Source organism: Triturus cristatus, chromosome 4_2 (genome assembly GCF_964204655.1).
Source record: "Triturus cristatus chromosome 4_2, aTriCri1.1, whole genome shotgun sequence".
NCBI classification, from domain to species: Eukaryota; Metazoa; Chordata; class Amphibia; order Caudata; family Salamandridae; genus Triturus; species Triturus cristatus.
Window position 1 is genome coordinate 620,303,180 of NC_140586.1, and position 16,374 is coordinate 620,319,553.

The 16,374-nt window shown below is 46.9% G+C and overlaps 1 protein-coding gene across 3 annotated transcripts in view; it reads right to left on the reverse strand.

Moving 5' to 3' along the window:
* The window catches only part of SRSF11 (serine and arginine rich splicing factor 11), a 214,799-nt gene that overhangs the window by 23,553 nt on the left and 174,872 nt on the right, over positions 1-16,374 (reverse strand). For 2 of the 3 annotated variants that reach the window (XM_085602289.1, XM_085602288.1), the window contains exon 10: positions 5,035-5,133. The exons of the other annotated variant lie outside the window; for it this stretch is intronic. In XM_085602289.1, coding sequence (XP_085458415.1) covers positions 5,035-5,133 — 99 coding nt within the window. The remainder of the gene's footprint in view (positions 1-5,034; positions 5,134-16,374) is intronic. 3 annotated transcript variants of the gene reach the window in all.

Consider the following 16,374-nt stretch of genomic DNA (forward strand, 5'->3'; position numbering starts at 1 on the left):
CTCAAGGTGAGGGAGGCGAGTTGAAGCACAACCTCGAGTAGCCGCCATCTTGAGGATGGGGGACCCAGCCAACCAGGGACAGGCTCCTGCCCCCTCCCACTGGAGAGTGGCAGAATAGGGGGTGTACTCACCCCAGGGAAGGGACCCATTAGTCCCTGCCCTTTATCTATCTGTAACTAGTATTTAGGGGCACCCTGAACCTGCCTTCCTCAGATTCCCGCAACCTAAGAAGAAAAAGGACGAAAGAAGACGCCCAGCAGAAGAAAATGCAGAGAACAAATGACTTGGGCCCCAGCCTTACCGGCCAGTCTGCAGTTTCAAGAGATCCTGCGCCAACAATAGTCTTGTCCTGCAGCTAGCGACCTCCAAAACCCCTGGGAGGACTGACTGCCTTCAACAAAGACCGGATCTCCTGTGAACAGCAGCCCTGTTCAAAAGAAACTCCGAAAACAGACTCTGAGCCTGCTGAGAACAAAGAAACCAGATGCCTGGAACTACCACTGCACCTGTCGCCAATGGCCCGAGTGGTTCACTGGTCCCAGCGAGGTCCCCCAGCGCTCCAGAGTCCGAGTCCACCGTGGGTTGAGCCCTCTAGGACTCCCCGACGTCGCCTGCAGCCTCTGCACAGGGACCCACCCCAACCGCGAGGGGCCCGGTAAGGTGAAATTCGACCTCAAAAGACACCCCTGCATCCAACCGCCCTGCGCCCTGGAGAAAAGAACCCGAGGTGCACCTGCGTCCCCGAGCCCTCCAACTTACCTGCCCAGCTGATGGTTCCTCCCGGAAGTCTTCCTGGACCGAGCCTGCAGCTGAGAATCAAAACCGAAAATCTCCACCCAGGTGCCCAGCACTGAGTAAGAAAAGTAACTGAAAAGTAACTTACCTGTCAATTGAATTTCCTTGCGTAGGATAACATTAGGGGTTCTTTGTGAAAAAGATTCCAAGTGTCAACTTTTGAAATACAAGAATATTCTTTAAAAATCGTCCAAACTACAAAAATGTAATTACTTACCTGTTTTAAGAAGATTTCCCAGTGCTGAATCTAGGAGTCCAGCACTGGATTACAAAAGTAACGCAAAAGTAATTTACCTGCTAAGTGAATTTCGTCCCATAGAATAACATTGGTGATTCTATGTGAAAAAGTTTTTAAGTGTCAACTTTTGAAATGCAATAATATTCTTTACAAATCATACCAATAACCAAAACGCATTTACTCACCTGTTTTCAAGAAATGTCCCAGGGCTAAATCTAGGATCCAGTCCTGTGGTTAGAAAAGTAATCTGAAAAGTAATTAACTGCATTTTACTTAAAAAGCCCATTCAATTGAATGTACTATACCTGCAATGTGCTTTCTTAAACCTGTAATCAAAACCAGTACCAGTTATACTGCAATTCTGAAATGTGTTCAAACAAGACAATCACTACTGCAAAGTATTTAGGCTTGCTTCGTTCTAGAAATAAAACTGTATATTTTTTTGATACAAAATAATTGGCCTAGAGTTCAGTTCTTGAGTGTGTGAGACCATTTGCTGACTGAGTGTGTACATCAAAGGCTTTACACTGTCCTCTGATACTGCCTTACTGCTCGACCAAGCTACCACTTTAGAGAGTAAGGTTCGATCTAACCCCCTGTTTTTGTATGTAGTACATTGCAGTCATGCTGTCTGTATGGACCAGGACAGCTTTGCCTACGAAATAGAGTTGAAAGGATTTTAACGCTAGAAAAATTGCCAACAATTCTGGGTAATTTATCTGGAGTTGTTTTTACCGAGGTGTCCAGATGCCCTGAATGGTATGATTTTGAAGATGAGCTCCCCAGCTGGTGAGCGATGCGTCTGTTAGCACTATCTGTGGAACAGGGTAGAGGAACGGCCGCCCTTTAGAAAGGTTTTGTGTGTTCTACCACTGCAGAGAGCGATGCGTGCGGCTGTCCACCAACACCAGATCTGTAAGCTGACCTTGAGCCTGGTTCCACTAACGTGCCAGACACTCCTGTAAGGGACGCATTTGGAGACTTGCATAAGGGACGATGAGAATGCAAGAGGCCCTCATCCCAATTAGTTGCATAAACACTCGAGCTGGCAAAGAGTGTTGAGGTTGAAATTTTGTTATCAGAGCTTGCATGTTGCTCATCTCGACTGGGTTCAAGTATGCTAGAGCTTTTGAAGTGTCTATTGTAGCTCCTAGGTATTGTTGTGTGCTTCAGGGTTGGAGGTGGTGTTGTGAGGTTTACTGTGAATACCAAATCGTGAAGCAGCTGGATTGTTTTGTGTGTGTGTGTTGCACACAGCTGCTGTGTGACTTGGCTTTTATGAGGCAGTAGTCCAGATAAGGAACACGTGAATATGCTGTCTTCATAAGTGAGCCGCCACTACTGCTGTAGTCACCACGAATGGGAGGACTTTTAATTAGTAGTGAGTAGTGTTGTCAGTCTGCCACGAACCTGACATCTCCTGTGAGCGGGGTGAATGGGAATATGAAAATAAGCGTCCTTTAAATCCAGCATGGAGAGAAAGTCGCCTTGCTGAAGCAGTGGAAGCACCTGTTAGAGAGTGACCATGTGGAAGTGATCCGACTGAATGTAGAGGTTCAGCGGTCTGAGGTCCAGTATTGGTCTGAGAGAGCCGTCCTTTTTTGGGACTAGGAAATAGAGGGAGTAAACCCCTGTGCCTTGATGAGGCAAGGGGAGTGGTTCTATTGTGTGTTTTTGTAATAGGGAGAGAACCTCTTGCTTGAGAAGTCAGATGTTCCGAGGACATTGAGCGTTGTCTGGGAGGGATATTGGGGGGAGTAGAGGAGAGTTCCAGGCAATAACCATACTGGATAATCTGTTTTACCCACTTGCCTGTTGTGATGGACTTCCAGACAGGTAGGAACTGTGAGAGACGTCGCCCGACAGGAGTGGAATGATAGGGGGAAGGGAAGTCACTTTTTAGTGGTAGGGGAGTAGCGGGTGTTGCCACCACGACTTCTTCCCTTACCGTTCTAACCCCTGTATCCTCCTCAAAAATATCCTCTGGGGGAGGTAGTTTGATTGGGACTTTTGTATGAGGTAGAGGGATGCTCTGAGCCAGTGGTGTTGTGTAAGAAAGTGGCTCTGTATATACTGTTCCCAAATAGGTACCGTGTGCACAGAGTCCACAGTCCCCAGAGGTTTGGCAGAGGCTAAAGTTAAATATAATCTTACTCTCTAAAGTGGTAGCTTGGTCGAGCAGTAAGGCAGTATCATAGGGACAGTGTAAAGCATTTGTTGTACACACTCAGTCAGCAAATGGTCTCACACGATAACTGAACTCTAGGCCAATGGTTTTGTATAAAAATATATAGTTGTTTTATTTTCGAACCAACAATAGGTATCAAAATATACTTTCTCAAAAGGAGATGCTTTAGATAAATACTTTCAATAGGCAATAGCCTTTTGAATGCAATAGTTACAGTTGTTGCAATTGGCAACACAATTCAAACCCAATCATAACATTGAGCTCAAGGGGACTTTTTAAGTAAATGCAATTGTTACTTTACGAATGATTTTCTTACTCAGGGTTGGATCCTGGATTCAACCCTGGTGCAATTCCTGTGAACAGTTGAAAGAACTAGTTTTTGTTATACAGGCGATTTTTAAGGAATATTTGTAAGTTGGCAAAAACCAGGCAATGTTATCCTATTGAGGAAAATTAAGTTATAGGTAGGGTTCCCGGTTTTCCATTTAAACGGGTGTGTGTGTGTGTGTGTGTGTGTGTGTGTGTGTGTGTGTGTGTGTGTGGTGGGTTGTGTGTGTGGGTTGTGTGTGTGGGTGGTGTGTGGTGTGTGTGTGTGGGTGGTGTGTGTGGGTGGGTGGGTGGTGTGTGGGGTGTGTGTGTGTGAGAGTGTGTGTGTGTGTGTGTGTGTGTGTGTGTGTGTGTGTGTTGCGCGCGCGCCCTGGGCTTCTGTCAAAGTACATCAGCAATTCAGCAAAAAGTGGGGGCATACCATGCAAGAAAGAGGGCACTTTCTCACACATATCTATACCCCATGCAGTGTTTGTGGGCATGGCACACAGGCTGTGTGCCTTGTCGTGTTTTCACTTTTGTCTGCACCAAGACACGCGATCTGCAGTGGCAGTCCGTATGTAAATGGTGAGGGGACCTTTCGGGTGTCACAATTTGTGTTGCAGCCCTTAAGGGCCCTCTTTGGCCTCCCTGCCCTAGGTACCGGGGATACCACTTACTAGGGACTAACAGGGAGTGTCAAAGGTATTGCCAATTGGGGTATAATTGCACAGTTTTGGGAAAAGCGGTCTACCACAGGGGATCTGGTTAGCAGGGACCCAGTGCAGTTCCAGTCGCAATCACATCAAATACCAAGCTAAAAATGGGGGTGACGATGTAAGAAAAGGGGCACTTTCTTACATTCACCTTTCCCAGTGAATGATAACACATTAAAGCTGTTCAGTTAGTCACACTGCCTGTAACTACTCATGCATATTCGTTATTGGTAAACACATCTTTGCAAATAGCTAAAACAATTCCATAATCCCTTCATCATGAGGTTGCGAAAACAACATCCAATATTGTAAAGTGCTTTGGCACTAAGATGGTTCAAAGAGGAAACTTTCTTCTACTACTTACAGTACTGTTTTTAGTTTATCGTTATAATATACAATACAGGTGCTTAAATTCAAGAACATCATTTGGTTAAAAGGTAGTGTGTAGCCTAGTAAAGCAAATAAAAAGGTGTCAGAAATGCACACTTCTGAAACTTTAACCAAAACGCTGTTATCAAGGTAACTGTTTCTATTACCCAGAACGAAAGATTACATTAGGAAGTTTTTAAGCAAAAAAATAAATAATTAGATTACTGATCCTCAGGGCTGTCTCCATTCCATCAACTACTGTAAAAAACAGCATGAAACAAACAAGAAAACTTGAACATTAAAATAAAATATTGGTACAAAGACCAAAACAAATTGACAATGCAACATGCTTAGTTTTAAGTTCCTGAATTGAAATAAATTAATTATTCATGCACAGTAAAGGCACTGTATGCTTTACAAACCGTCTAGAAGGAGAAGGAGATCTTGATGGTTTTCTCTTAGGAGAACGTAATTTCTTGGGAGACCTTGATCCACTTCTGCTTCTTCTGCGTCGTCTGTCTCTGCACGTTATTCAAAGCAAGAAGTCATACTAGGGCAGGTTTTCTACTTGACAGATCGTCTTTGGGTTGCATGAAAGAGAAACACTTCCAAAGGGAACCCTTATACCAAATTTGAGGGTAAACAAACCAAACTGCAAATCAGTAATAAAAATGGCAGCCTGTCCTTGGAAGGGTCCCAAGTAACAGTTCAGGTTACACTGAGATATTTTGCTTATCTCGTTCCTACTAGTAAAACACCTCTATTAAGAAAGTGGATGCATCTCCATGCAGTTCTGCAATACTACCGTACTTCAATTTGTTTACCACATTCTATTAATTTACAGTTACCAGTTAACCATTTGTAACATTCCATTTAGTCTTACTTCAAGGTTTGACATTTATCTCTGCCTGAACTGCGGCCAGAAGTGTCATAGGGAGTGTCATACGTTCTGTGTGGTGGGAAGTCTAGATTTGCGACCGCTGTGAGAGGGCTGGTGAAGGGTAGAATGAAAGGCTGAGCAGACGCGTTGGGGTTCGAACCTGCGGTTGTGAGGTGAAACATAAGATTAATAGGGTGCTTGCCTTAAAGTTAAGATTGCATTATATAACGCCAGTACCAAATCAGAAAGCGAGTATGGTCTGTGTGGTGGGAAGTCGGGATTTGCGACCGCAGTGAGAAGGCTGGTGAAGGGTGCAGCCAGCGACTTGCTGCACAGAAATCAAGCGGGGAAAAGTAGCCAGAGGCAACTGAAGGCAGACATGTGCTTGAATAGCAGTAACGTATAGTTTCTTACCTGTCTGTGTAGTTTTGCAGCTTGAAGACTTTCTGGATTCACAATGCTGGGCATTATTTCGCAATCTTGTGGTTGGGTCCGGAATCATAGTATTTTCTCTCTTTTTTTCGTGGCCCTCGGGGGTGGCAACGTCCCACTATTTGGTGTCCTTCGTGACGTCGGCGCGCTTCCTGCAGAAGCTCCCACCTTTGGTCGCCATCTTCGGATTCTTTTTTCTCTTCTTGTGTTAATCCTGTTTTCTCTGTTATTTTGTAAAGTCTTGTTTATCATTAACCCTTTACCTCCCGTCTAATCTTCTGGTGGTGGAGGGTGGGTTCGCTAGTGAATCCAGAAAGTCTTCAAGCTGCAAAACTACACCGACAGGTAAGAAACTATACGTTTTGCAGCGTGAATCTTTCTGGATTCACTATGCTGTGCATAGACTTTGTAGCGGTTTGTCCTTATTGTGGTGGCTGGGTGGAAGATGAGCACTGGTTACTGAATATGTGTTGTACGACCTTCTGTCCCACTTGTGCTTCTTTGTTCATTTGAATATCCACACAGTAGTGCTTAGTGAACGTATGCACTGAAGACCATGTTGCCGCTTTGCAAATGTCTTGGATAGGTGTGTTAGCTAGAAAAGCAATTGTTGCTCCTTTCTTCCTTGTTTAGTGAGCCTGAGCTGCTCCTTGTAACTGTTGTCCTGCCTGCTTGTGGCAGAGTTGAATTGTCTGCGCAATCCATCGTGCAATGGTATTCTTGGTGACTGGTCGTCCCAGAAAACTACTTGCGAAGGAGACAAAGAAAGGTTTTGTTTTCCTGCATTAGTTTGTTCTCTCTATATAGTGCATTACAGCCCTTCGGGCGCCAAGTGGTGTAGAGCCCTTTCTGTTTTTGTGGTTGGTTTCTGGAAAAAACTTGGTATTTGGATAGTTTGGTTAATATGAAACCGAGACAACACATTTGGCATGAAGTGTGGGTCCGTCCTCATTACGATCCTGTCCTTGTGTATTTGTAAGTAGGGCTCTTGAAGTGTGAGCGCTTGTAACTCACTTACTCTTCGTAGTGACGTGATCCGCAATAAGAAGGCCGTCTTTAGCATGAGCATGTGCAGTGTAGCCTTGTGAATAGGTTCAAAAGGTGCCTTCATCAATCGAGTTAGCACTACGTTGAGGTTCCATGTTGGTGCGGACATCCTCTTTGGAGGGGGGCTATTCTCTTGGACTATTCCAAGAATCTCTTCACCACTTGAGAGGTGAAGAAACTTTCCCCAGTTTCTCTTGTGTAGGCCACCACCGCAGCCAAGTGCACCCTCAGGGATGTGTAGCTTAATCCGCTTTGTAACAGGTGCGTTAAGTACTTTAGTACTGTTGATTCCCTTGTGACCTTCCGGTGTAGTTTCTCCTTGATGCACCATTGGGAGTACCTCTTCCATTTTGCTATGTAGCACTTTGTGGTAGGCCTCCTTGCCTCCCTGAGTACTGCCATAGTACTTGCTGATAGTTTTTGGTGCGGAAATTCTAGGTCTTCAGGAGCCATGCTGCTAGGCTGAGGCCCTCTGGTTCTGGGTGAAGCACCCTTCCGTTCTGCATTGTTAACAGGTCCCTTCTTCTTTGGAACCTGCGTGCTGGTTCTTGTGCCATTTCCACTTTCTGCGAGAACCAGGACTGTCTGGCCCACTGAGGTGCTATCAGTATCAGCGTCATGTTGCTGATTCTGCATTTGCTGAGTACCCTGTGTATCAGTGGTATCGGGGGGGGGGAAAAGCGTATGCAAAGCTCTTTGACCAACTTACCCACATCGCATTCCCTTTGGACCGATGGTCCCGTTGTCTGGATGCAAAGTGTTGGCATTTTGCATTCTGGTGTGTTGCAAATAGGTCTATTTGTGGAGTACCCCATTGCTGGAAAAGCTTCTCTATTTCCTGCTGGTTGAGCTCCCATTCGTGGGATGCAGACGTCGGTCTGCTGAGCCGGTCTGCTTCCACATTTTCCTTTCCTGGGAGATTTATTGCTAGTAGGTCTATTTTCAGAGGATTTCCCATCTCCAAATTTCCTGTGCTAGCCCTGATAATGGTACTGATTGTGTTCCTCCTTGTTTGTTGATGTAGAACATGGTGGTTGTTTTGTCTGTTTGGACCAACACCCTGTTCCCGTACAGCTCTTTCTGAAAGGCTTTTAAGGCTAGGAATACAGTCTTTAGCTCCAGGTAGTTGATGTGTCTGACCGCATATTGCTGCGACCATAGTCCCCTCACCTTGAGCTTGTTCATGTGTGCACCCCACCCCAGCTGGGAGGCGTTCGTTGTGATGGTCACTGTTGGAGTTGGTTGTGTGAATGGCTTCCTCTGTGATAGGTTTTCCTTTTTCTACTACGCTATTTCCTGATGCACTGCGTGCGTGACAACCACAAGATCTTGCCAACTCCCTGTGAACATTGCTGCTGGATCCATTCCTGGAATGGTCTCATGTGTAGTCGGATATTTGGGACTAGGTGATGCATGACGCCATCATTCCCATCAGTTTGCTCGCCATCCTCACTGTCAGAACTTGCCCTTGAGGTAATGACGTGTTTCCTTCAGTATTGCCAATGGTGTAGATTTCTGCTCATAAGAATATCTTGATCTGTTCTGGTTCCGTTGACGATTTCTCCCAATGGATCGAGAAACCCAGTTTTGTCAGTGTTAGTATGACCGGCTGGATGTGTAGTTTGCATTGGCCGTACAAACTTGCCTTTACGAGCCAGTCGTCGAGATAGGGGTATACGTGTATCCCTTGCCTTCGTAGATGTGCTGCGACAGCTACTAGGCACCTTTGGTGCGGATTTGAGGCCGAATGCCAGTACTGTGAACTGGTAGTGGCTTTGATTGAGTTCACAAACCTTAGCAGGCGCTTGTGTTTGTGGTTGATGGGGATGTGTAGGTATGCGTCCTTTAAATCTATAGCAGCAATGAAGTCCCCTTGTATTTGTGGTATTACCTCTTGTAGGGAAGTCATCTTGAACCTTTGTGTTCTTATGAATTTGTTCAGGAACCTTATATCTAGGATAGGTCTTAGTGTCTCGTCCACCTTTGGCACCAGGAAGTTAAGTAAACCCCTTTGTTCCTTTGGAACATCTCTATTGATTCCTTGCTGAGAAGTTCTTGTGCTTCTAGCTGCAAGAGCAAGAGTTCATTTGCTGAGTGTGCCCTGTTTCTTGGTTTTCTGTTCGGAGGCTGTTTTTCTAACTCTATATAGTATCCGTATTGTATGTTTAGTATCCATTTGTCCGATGTGACCTTTCTCAATTCCTGGATGAAGTCTCTTATTCTTCCCCCTACTGGTGTTGAGTGTTCGAGGTAATGTTTGTCGTTGAACGTCTGGCTGCAGTTTCCCTTTATGTCCTTCCGCCCACCCCGAGGTGTTGCTAGGGTGGAGGCACTTTTTTGATGAAGTCACTTGGTTGAAGGCTGTTGTCCTCCTCTCTGTATTTGTCCTCGTCCGTTTCCGTGCCCTCGAAAGGACTGTCCCTGGGGCTGGTACTGCCAGTTCTGCTGCTGCTGTCCCTGCTGTTGCTGGCCTTGGTGGTTCCCTTGGTAGCCTTGCTGGAACGTTTGGTGCGATGTGGAGGGCGCGTTGCCTCCTCTACCGCCCGGTCATCTCGTGGGTGTGCCCCTTCTCATTCCCCTGAACTGCAACGCCCCCATGGACCTTGCGGTTTCGTTGTCCTGCTAAAGCTGTGTCAACTTGTCGTCAACTGGCGTGCCAAACAATTGCACTCCATTAAAAGGTGTGTTTAGGATGTTGCTTTGCACCTCAGGCTCGAATCCCGAAATTCTGAGCCATGCGTGTCTTCTCTCAGTCACTCCTATCATCATTAGCCTGCTTGATGTTTCTGCCGCATCCAATGCCGATTTTAGGCATGTATTCGCCATGCTTTTCCCCTCTTGTACCAGGTGAGTTGCTCTTTGCTGGTACTGTTCCAGTAGAAGTTTTAGGAGATGTCCTACTTCATCCCAGTGTTGGTAAGCGTGCCTGTCGATCAGGGTGTTGGAGTGAACGATGCGCAATTGGATTGCCGCATTTCTCTCTACTTTTCTCCCTGTGAGATCCATTCTTCTAATTCTCCTAGTCTGAAGGAGGTCCGGCAATAGTGGGTACATTGGCCCTCTTCCTAGCCGTTGCTGCAAAAATGGAGTCGGCTGCCACTGAACCTTGGATGTATGCAGGGTCCTGTGAAGAATGTTTGTATTTCTTCTCAGTCCTTCTCTGTCCTAGGGGTTGCATGTTGCAGGCTCCTTAAAGGCCTCTCTTCCTTGATCCAGCACACTAGCGAGCATGGGCAAAAATTGCCTCTTAGTTTGTTGTGGCAGTATTGTTACCAGGAGGAAACTATTTCAGCTTCTCTTCCTCCATTTTCACCCCATAAGTCTGTGCAGCCTTCTGCACGACCATGTTGTAGACCCCTATGAGGTCTGGCGGCGAGGGCCTCGAAGGGTACGTGTCTACCCATTCTTCCGGTGATTCTGTGTCGAGATCTTGCCAGTCCATGTCTTGCACCTCCGAGGGTGTCGAGTACCAGTAGGATTGAAGGTTTTCGTCGCCTTCTCCCTCGAAATAGTAGTCTTCATCCCAGAGTTCCTCGACTGGTTCGGGAGTTTTTGGCAGTTCCCCGTCTTCGTCTCCTTCGGCCGCGGGTTTCGGCGGGATGGTGTACGGGCTCATCTTGTCGTCAAAGTCCTTTTTCTGTTGAAGGATGCTCACCATTTCGGCCTCAAGCCTCCTCTTCATCCTCTCCATTTCAGCGGCATGTCCAGCGTCGAGGGTTGGAGCGCTTCTCTTCGTGGCCGTCAACGACGCAGTCAGCCCCTCTTTTCTCTGTGCCGAGGTGTCTTTTTCGAGGAGAACCTTCGACAAACTTTGTTTCTCAAGGGCTTCCGCCGATTGGGAGTCCTTTTTGAAGGATGCGCTCAGTTGGCTGTCCCTGGTAGCTGTTGCTTTCATAGAGTGTTTCGACGGCAGAGCTCCCTTCGAAGACTTATCTTCACTTCTGTGAGTGTCGCTCGGGGCTTTTGCTTCACCCTTTCGAGTGTCGCCTGAGTGTTTAGGGGTCAACGACTCCCTTACCTCCTTCGGTGTCTTCTTATGGACCTCGATGACCGTGCAGTCCTCTGGTCCTTCGGCGATGTTGTCGTCCTCTCCACTGGAGAGACCCATGTCTCGGAGCAATGGAGGTGGCCCTTGGCCCTGCATGTTGGGGTTCGCCCTTCTCTGCCTCTCCCTTACTCTGAGGGTCTTCAGTGTAAAAGCCGACCAGGTGTTGCAGTCTTCGCTGCTGTGGTTGAGCGGCAGGCAGAGGTTGCAGACTGGATGCTGATCCTTCTGGGCGTACTTGTGGTGGCAATTGGTGAAAAAACTGAACGGTGTTTTGTCCATTCCCGTGCTCAGGGTGCCCCCTGCTAGCGCATCCTCCCTCGAACGTCGAGGTTTTGGTCTCAAAACTTCTCCCTCGTCGCTCAGAGTACCTGACCTGTAGTCAGGTGTAGTTGAAAACTTGCTTCTTCGTCTATTTGCTTCGATTTTCTTGGATTCCTCTTCCAAAACTCTGGAACTCTTCGGTAACTATCCAGACCCAATGGCGGAAAAAAGAATCTGAAGATGGCGACCAAAGCCGGGAGCTTCCGCAGGAAGCGCGCAGACGTCATGAAGGACACCAAATGGTGCCCCCCCCCCCCCCCCCCCCCCTCGGCCACAGAAAAAGAAAAAAAGAGAATATACTACGATTCCGGACCCAACCACAAGATGGCGGAATAATGCACAGCATAGTGAATCCAGAAAGATTCACACTGCAAAACAAGGCAACACCTTCCTCCTGTCAAGCAATCTCAATGGCTCAGAAAGAGGAGGCTTTGGACTTTTCAGGTGCTTAAAGGAACCGGGAATTTTAAAGCACTTAATTGAGCAGCTGTGCTGGGTTGTCAGATTTTTGTATACAACTAAGAACAAGCATTGGCATAGCCAATAGGTCTCGCCATTGGGACCTAATAAGTGTTTAGCCATACAGCACATTATCACCCACGGGCAGATTTCTGTAATGGAACTAGTACTTATGTAAAGTGCTTTGATACCTTCATTCACGTTAAATAATGCAAAAAATAAAGGAATGAAAGGAGAAGTGCTTGCAGATTTCTGAGGTGGGGGAGCGAAAAGATGCACTCTGAAGAGTTACGCTGTGCCTACCTGCTGCAGATGTTTGGTTTTTCTCCACAACAGTTAGGGTAAAATGCGGATTGCGAATGTTCTTCTGTTTTGTTTAACCAGAAGCATGATCATCCGGTCAACAAATGGTTAAGTATCACAATGAAGCTATTTACTGAAACCCCACGAGGATGGTTCCCTTCCTCCCCAAGACATGAGTGGTCTTTAAGGAGCTTTAACTACTGTAGCAGCTGCTTGTTGTCTTCCAGGGTAGGCTTGTTGGCCAAGGCCCGCTCATTAGACAGTGCCGACCATTCCGCTGAAAATTAAGATGTCACTGTAATTGATTTAGTTTCTGTTCCTTTGTGTTTAGAGAAAATGAAAACGCACTCTTGTGGAGGTGGGGTGGAGGGGACGCACATTCTAATGAAAGCAGCAAGGTCTGGAAATCAAACCTGACCCAAAACAGATGGCAACCTGTGCGCCGCCGCTGCTGGCTCCTATTATATAATGCCCGTACCAAATCAGAGAGCGAGCAAAGTATAGAGAATCAGGAGCCAAATTGAAGGAGGCTAAAGTGAGTTATCTCAGTGTGCAAGTGAAGGCAGGGCTGGGGTATGCTGCATCTTGGTGCAGAGTAAGAGATGTTTATTGCCAACCAAATGAATGTTAATTAGTCCATCAGTCTCTAGTAGGATGAAAGGCTGAGCAGACGCTGAGAAAATGGCTCTGTATATACTGTTCCCAAATAGGTACAGTGAGTACAGAGTCCACAGTCCCCAGAGGTTTGGCAGAGGCTAAAGTTAGATATAACCTTACTCTCTAAAGTGGTAGCTTGGTCAAGCAGTAAGGCAGTATCAGAGGACAGTGTAAAGCATTTGTTGTACACACTCAGTCAGCAAATGGTCTCACACATTCAATAACTGAACTCTAGGCCAATGGTTTATATAAAAAAAATATATGTTTGTTTTATTTTAGAACCAACAATAGGTATTAAAATATACTTTCTCAGAATGAGATGCTTTAGGTAAATACTTTTGCAATATGCAATTGGCTTTTGTAGATAGTTACAGGTTGTTGCAATAGGCAACACAAGTTCAAACACAATAATGCATTGAGTTCAATGGAAGTTTTAAGTTATTTGCAATAGATTATTTTTGTAATTCCAGGACTGGATTCTAGATTAAGTCCTGGGACAGTTCTTAGAAACAAGTGATAAAAGTCGACTTAGTTGCTGTTATGATTTTTAGGCAATATTTTGCTTTTTTTAAAGTTGACACAAAAGAAATTTCTTGGAAAACAGTCATTGATTTCCTATGGAAGAAAATTCAAGTTGCAGGTATAGTATGTTCTTGTTACTTTTGTAATCCAGTGCTGGGTGCCTAGACTCAGTTAGGCCCAATGTTATCCTATGAGAGGTAGGGGGGCCTTGGTTGGTGACTGCTGACTAGCAGGCTACGCGGCTGTGGGAGCTGGGCTCCTGGTCACTTACTCGGGGCAAGTGGGGAAGTAGATAGGTATAGAGGTTGCACTGCCAGGGCCACTCGGGCGGCTGGGTACAGGGTACTTTTGAGCCTTGGGGCGATCAATTGATTTCAATGGGAAATCTCCGGTTTAGAAAAAGACTGCAAGCTCGGGGACGAAGATTCTTCAGGTGCCACCACCACTTCGAGAGGTAAGCTGGGTAGTTGGAGGATAGGTAGGTACCCCGGGATTGGGCACAGGGGGCCGCGGGGCGCATTTTGGTGTCGGGAAATCTTACCCCCTGTTGATAGTGGTTGGGGAAGGGGGGGGACAGGGCACCTAGTTCAGAGGCTGCAGGCTTCTTCAGGAGTGTCGAGGGAGGTCCTTGGGTGCCGGACTCGGGTTTACAGTCACCGTGGGGTCGTCCTCGTGGTCTTTGTTCACTCCGGCACAGGGCAGGCTTGGCGGGTGCAGAGTGTGAAGGGTTCGCGGTTCAGGCCTGCTGCCAGGGATTAAAAGTAGATTTTGAGTAGAGCATCTACTCATGGGAGTTCCAGGGGTTCAGAGTCAAAAGGTAGCCGGGTCCTCCGGGGTTTGTGAGGTTGCTGGTGCAAAAGATGCCGGGTTGGAGCAGGAGCAGGTTCGAGGGTCGACAGGCAGGTGTCTTCCTCTTCTTAGCAGCTGGAGGGCAGGTCTTCTTTCTTCTAGCTCTTCTTCAGATTTTGGAATCTGGAGAAGGAAGGTTCAGGGTGCCCCTAAATACTAGATTTAGGGGCGTTACAGGTAGGGGCAGGGACCAATGGGTCCCTGTACTGGGGTGGGTACACCCCCTATCCTGCCTCTCTCCTGTGGGAGGGGGGCAGTAGCCTAGTCCTGATTGGGCAGGGCTTCCCATCTTTTGGGGTTTCCGGCCAAGCTTCCCGCCAGAGTGGGGGGCTGCAGTGGCCTGGGGAAGCCCACAGAGGCGGCATGCCTTTGAAGCTTCCCCCTGCCCTTCCTGGGGGAGGAGATTTAGCACCTCGCCCAGGATGTGCATTGTTGCAGACCCAGGAGAGGAGGGGCTCTCCTACCCAGGGGTCCAGCAACATGTCTGCTGTGTGGCAGCCTCAGAACAAATGTGGATTGTAGGTTAGGTTTCAGGGGGCATCTCTAAGAGGCCCTCTGGGGTGCTTGGTACATTAAATCCCACACTGGCATCAGTGTGGGTTTAATGTGCTGAGAAGTTTGATAACAAACTTCTCGGTCTTCAGTGTTGCCATTATGGTGCTGTGGAGTTCGTGTTTGACGAGCTCTCAGCACCATGTACTCTTAAATGGCAGCACTGCACTTACAGTGCCTAGGAATGGACCTGGGTACTGTAGGGGCACAGGGCTCATGCTCCTGTGCTCACACTACTGGCATAGGGCACCCAGCTAGAGGGGTGGCTGATGTATGCCAGGGCAGTGTAGGTGGTGGGCATGGCACACAGGGATGTGTGCCATGTCGACTCTTTGTTTTGTCTTGTACCCAGACATTCGGCCTGCAAGGGCAGTGTGTGTGTGTGTGTGTGTGTGTGTGTGTGTTAGGGTACAGGGCCTCTAAGGGTGGCACAATGAGTGCTGCAGCCCTTATAGGCCCTGGGTACCTAGGGTACCATTTACCAGGGGCTGACATGTGGCCAGGGTTTGCCAATTTGGTTTGAGGTTTTTAGGGAAGGAACATAGGCCCTGGGCACCTGATTGGCAGGAATCCAGGGCACAGTCAGTCAAAGTATATTCAGCAATTCAGCAAAAAGTGGGGGCATACCATGCAAGAAAGAGGGAACTTTCTTACATAGGCCAATTGTTTTGTATATAAAAATATATAGTTGTTTTATTTTAGAACCACAAGTAGGTATCAAAATACTTTCTTAGAATGGGATGCTTAAGTTAAATACTTTCAATAAGCAATGGACTTTTAAATGCAATAGTTACAGTTGTTGCAATAAGGCAACACAAGTTAAACACAATTATAACATTGAGCTCAAAGGGAAGTTTTAAGTACATGCAATTTCAAATACTTTGTGTATGATTTTCTTACTCAGGGTTGGATCCTGGATTCAGCCCTGGTGCATTTCCTGTAAACAGTTGAAAGAAATCGTTTTTGTTACACAGGAGGTTTTTAAGGAATATTTGTATGTTTCAAAAATCGACAAAGAATTTCTGGTAAAAACCAGGCAATGTTATCCTATGGAGGAAAGTTTGGTTATCGGAAAATCGCAGTTATAATTACTTTTCAGGGTCAGTGCTGGGCACCAAAATCCAGCACTGGGATCTCTCCTGATAACAGGTGAGTAATTTCGTTTTCGTTGATCGGCTGATTTTTAGTGAATATTTTAAAGTTTCAAAACTCAACACTTTGAAGAATTTCCAAGTGCAACCAGTCAATGTTACCCTATGGAGAGAAAAAATGTAGGTAATCGGCTTTCAGGTAAGTACTCGACTGGCAGAGTTAAGGTTCTGGGCATAGACTCAGGGGTCTCCCAGGGTCACGTAGGTACAGTTGGTACACCCTCAGCGGCACAGGGGCAGCCGGGTGCAGAGAGAGTTAGGCCCAATATTAGCCTACGGCGGGCAGGGAGCCTTTGGTTGGTGGATGCTAGCAGGCAGGCTACGCGGCTGTGGGTGCTGGGCTCCTGGTCACTCACACGGGGCAAGTAGGGGAAGTAAGATAGGGTAGACGTTGCACTTCCAGGGGCACTCGGGCGGCTGGGTGCAGGGTGCTTTTGAGGCCGTCGGGCGCTCAATGTATTTCAATGGAGAAGCTGCAAGATGAATAAAGGCTGCAAGCTCGGGGACGGTGATTCTTCAGGTGCGACCACCACTTCGAGAG